This window comes from Arachis stenosperma, chromosome 3 (assembly GCF_014773155.1).
Source record: "Arachis stenosperma cultivar V10309 chromosome 3, arast.V10309.gnm1.PFL2, whole genome shotgun sequence".
NCBI lineage: Eukaryota > Viridiplantae > Streptophyta > Magnoliopsida > Fabales > Fabaceae > Arachis > Arachis stenosperma.
The window spans coordinates 16,873,393-16,877,205 of record NC_080379.1 but is presented as its reverse complement, the minus strand read 5'-3'; the positions used below and the strand labels follow the sequence as shown (position 1 = coordinate 16,877,205).

General features: G+C 51.0%; 1 protein-coding gene across 1 annotated transcript; it reads right to left on the bottom strand.

Annotated features, from left to right (window-relative positions):
• Positions 1–2,265: 2,265 nt before the first annotated feature.
• LOC130965596 (uncharacterized) lies at positions 2,266–2,748 on the bottom strand. Its single transcript, XM_057890365.1, has one exon. The coding sequence runs from the start codon at positions 2,746–2,748 to the stop codon at positions 2,266–2,268; it is 483 nt and encodes a 160-aa protein (XP_057746348.1).
• Positions 2,749–3,813: the final 1,065 nt, after the last annotated feature.

Below are 3,813 nucleotides of genomic sequence, written 5' to 3'. Positions count from 1 at the left end.
GGTGCCGCTAGGATCTCCTTGAAGTGTTTGAACGCTTCCCCACATGCGGGAGTCCACTCGAATGATATCCCTTTTCTCATCAAATTGAAAAAGGGTAGAGCTTTTGCCGCCGATGCCCCGAGGAAGCGAGATAATGCGGTGAGCTGCCCTGTTAGCCTCTGGACGTCTTTGATACAGCATGGGCTCTTCATTTGTAGTATTGCCTGACATTTTTCGGGGTTAGCTTCTACCCCCCTTTGGGTGATCATGAAACCCAGGAATTTTCCGGCCTCCATAGCGAAGGCACATTTGAGTGGATTGAGCCTCATGCCGTTTTTTTGGAGGGACGCGAATACATTTCCCAAATCTCCCAGGAGATCATCTGGCCAGGTGGTCTTTGCGAGAATGTCGTCCACATACCTCTACCGTCTTCCCTATGAAATCGTCGAATATCTTATTCATCAATCTCTGATATGTAGCTCTCACATTTTTCAAGCCAAAGGGCTTCACCGTGTAACAATAGATTCCTTTTGGGGTTATGAATGTTGTTTTGTCCTCGTCAAGCCGGTGCATCGGTATCTGATTGTAGCCGGAATAGGCGTCCATGAAGCTAAGGTACCGGTATCCCGCCGCCGCGTCGACGAGCACATCAATGTTGGGAAGGGGGTAGCTGTCCTTGGGACACGCCTTGTTAAGATTCGAGTAATCCACGCACATTCTCCATTTCCCATTGTGTTTTTTTACTAGGACTACATCCGACAACCAGGTCGAGTAGTCTAGTTCTCGAATAAAACCTGCTTCTAGGAGGCTAGCCGTTTGCCTGGCCACCCCCTCTGCCCTTTCTTGCGACATCTTCCTCCTCCTTTGAGCCACTGGCCGGGCTTCAGGCTTGACGGCCAGGTGGTGCGACATAAGATGTGGGTCTATGCTTGGCATGTTGGTCGGCGTCCAGGCGAACAGATCGCCGTTGGCTCTGATCATCTCTACCAAAGGTTCTTTCAATTCACGTGGGAGGTTTCTGTTAATGAATGTGAATTTTTCCTCTGTGTCCTCAACTCTGAACTTTTCTAAGTCCCCCTTTGGTTCAGGTCTGGGGTTGTCGTCGATTCGGGCGTCCAGGTCGGCGAGAAACACTCCTGACGCTTCTTTGGATTTTTTCCTCAGGGAGAGACTGGCATTGTCGCAAGCGACTGCCGTTTCCAACTCTCCTTTTATGGACCCTACAGATCCGTTCTCCGTGACAAACTTCATGATGAGTATCTTTGTGCTGATCACTGCGCCGACCTCGTTGATGGTCTTCCTCCCTAAGATGATGTTGTAAGCCGTGGAGACTCGTAGAACTACGAACTCGACCATAACCGATCTCCGTCCTTGTTCACCTCCTAGGGAAACCAGTAGGGAAATTATGCCATCTGGCTTGATGAAGTGATCGCCTAGCCCGACGACACCGTGTTGGTGAGTCGTTAGGTCGGCGTCTCGTAGCCCCAATGCGTCAAAAACGTTTCGAAACATAATGTTCGAGTCTGCAACTGTATCTATAAGAATCCGTTTGACGAGCCCGGTTCCCACCCGGGCCGTAATGACCATGGGGGGATTTTCCGAGATCTCGTCGAACCATTGATCTTCTGGTCCAAAGGAAATGGACGAGGCCCTTTTAGAACTTTGTGAGGGTGAAGAGGAGATCGCCAGGACTTTCGTGTCTTTTTTGTGTGCTGATCTTGATCTTGGTGCTGTGTTCCTCGCGGTCACTACGTTTACTATGGTAAGACCTTGGTCCTCGTCCCTTGGTTCTTGCCGCCGCTTCGCTGTTCGGGACTTGTCTTCCCCGTCTTGGTCACGATCTCGTCTCCTCGGTTCCCTGATGAGATGGGAGAATTCAGCCAGTTTCCCATCTCTAATTGCTTGTTCAAGCGCATCTTTTAGGTCGAAACAGTCCTGCGTCTTATGTCCGTAGCCTTTATGGTAATCGCAGTACAGGCTTTTGTTACCGCCAGTCCGATCCTTCAGTGGACGGGGCTTCGACAAGATTCCCTTCTCCGCTATCTGTTAGTAGACTTCCATGATGGGGAGAGTGATGGGTGTATAGTTGGTGAACTTCCCTACACGGGGTACCGGTCCAGGTGTTCTGCTCGGGCCGCCATCTCTGGCGTGCTCCTTCTGTCGTTCTTCGTTGCCATGTTGCCTGGGCTGAATGTAGGAGGGTTGCCGCTTGTTGGCAGCCACAACTCGGCTGACCTCCTCGTCGTTAATGTATTCGCATGCCACTGTTTGGATCTCTTGCATCGTTCAGACTGGCCTAGTGGTGAGATGCTTTCTGAAATCCTCGTTGAGAAGTCTATTGGTCAGGCACAGGCTCGCCACCGAATCCGTTAACCCCTCTATTTCCAAACATTCATCATTGAAGCGATCTAGGTATTTTTTGGTCGTCTCGTCGGCTTTCTGAGTGACGCCAAGTAGATTGATCGGGTGTTTTGTCTTTGCGATTCTAGTGGTGAATTGTGCTAAGAAGGCGCGGCTAATGTCCGAGAAACCAGCCACGGAACCCTGTGGGAGGCTATTGAACCACCGTATCGCAAAGCCTGCCAGGGTGACCGGGAAGGCGCGACACCTTACCTCGTCTCTCACTCCCTCTAGGTTCATTCGGGCCTCGAAGGCCGTGAGGTGTTCCTGTGGGTCTTGTGTCCCGTCATACCTCATGTCCGTTGGTTTGTCAAAGTGCTTTGGCAACCGGACCTCGAGGATAGAATGGTGGAATGGGGTGGCGCCCATGATGACGGGTCGTCACGTTCTCTCGGACCTCTCTTCTCCGTTTTCACGGTCTCGTCTCATGACACACGCTCGCTTGCCCCGAGCGTAGATGATTGTATCGTTTCGTCTCCTAGGGCGCTCCTGGTCCTTCCGACTGCTTTCCGATTCCAATCCTGAGACGGGAGTGAGTCGGGAGAGATTGCTTCGGTGGGAGGCTCTGCCTCGACTTTCGGGGATTGGGAGTAGTCAGGGTCGGAGGCCTCTTGGTGACGTTCCTGATCCTCTAATTGGCGTTCCAGGTTCTGCACCCTATGGCGCAACTCTTGCATTATCCTGGCGCTATCGCTGCCCGTTCCCCCGAAGGGGCGTCTTTCACGGACTCTTTGTTGTGGCTCAGTTCGTCGTGGAGGGGATCTTAACCGCTCTCGGGGGGAGGCGACGGAGGCGGCCCCCTCAAGACCTCCCGGGCGGCCTTGGTCCCCTGGACCTGGCACAATCTCCATTCAGTCTCGTCGTCCCCACAGACGGCGCCAATGTTTGGTAGGTCGGTGATGAGCGGATAATTTGTACGCTTTTTGGCATTGTTTTTAGTATGTTTTTAGTAGTTTTAGTTAGTTTTTAGTATACTTTTTATTAGTTTTAGTTAAAATTCACTTTTCTGGACTTTACTATGAGTTTGTGTGTTTTTCTGTGATTTCAGGTATTTTCTGGCTGAAATTGAGGGACCTGAGCAAAAATCTGATTCAGAGACTGAAAAGGACTGCAGATGCTGTTGGATTCTGACCTCCCTTCACTCGAAGTGGATTTTCTGGAGCTACAGAAGCCCAATTGGCGCGCTCTCAACGGCGTTGGAAAGTAGACATCCTGGGCTTTCCAGAAATATATGATAGTCCATACTTTGCCCAAGATTTGATGGCCTAAACCGGCGTTCAAAGTCACCTTCAGAATTCCCAACGTTAAACGCCGGAACTGGCATCAAAGTGGGAGTTAAACGCCCAAACTGGCACAAAAGCTGGCGTTTAACTCCAAGAAGAGTCTCTACACGAAAATGCTTCAATGCTCAGCCCAAGCACACACCAAGTGGGC

What these genes read in the sequence shown, in the direction of transcription:
- LOC130965596 (XM_057890365.1), bottom strand. Translation starts at nt 2,748, where the DNA reads ATGGGCGCCACCCCATTCCACCATTCTATCCTCGAGGTCCGGTTGCCA.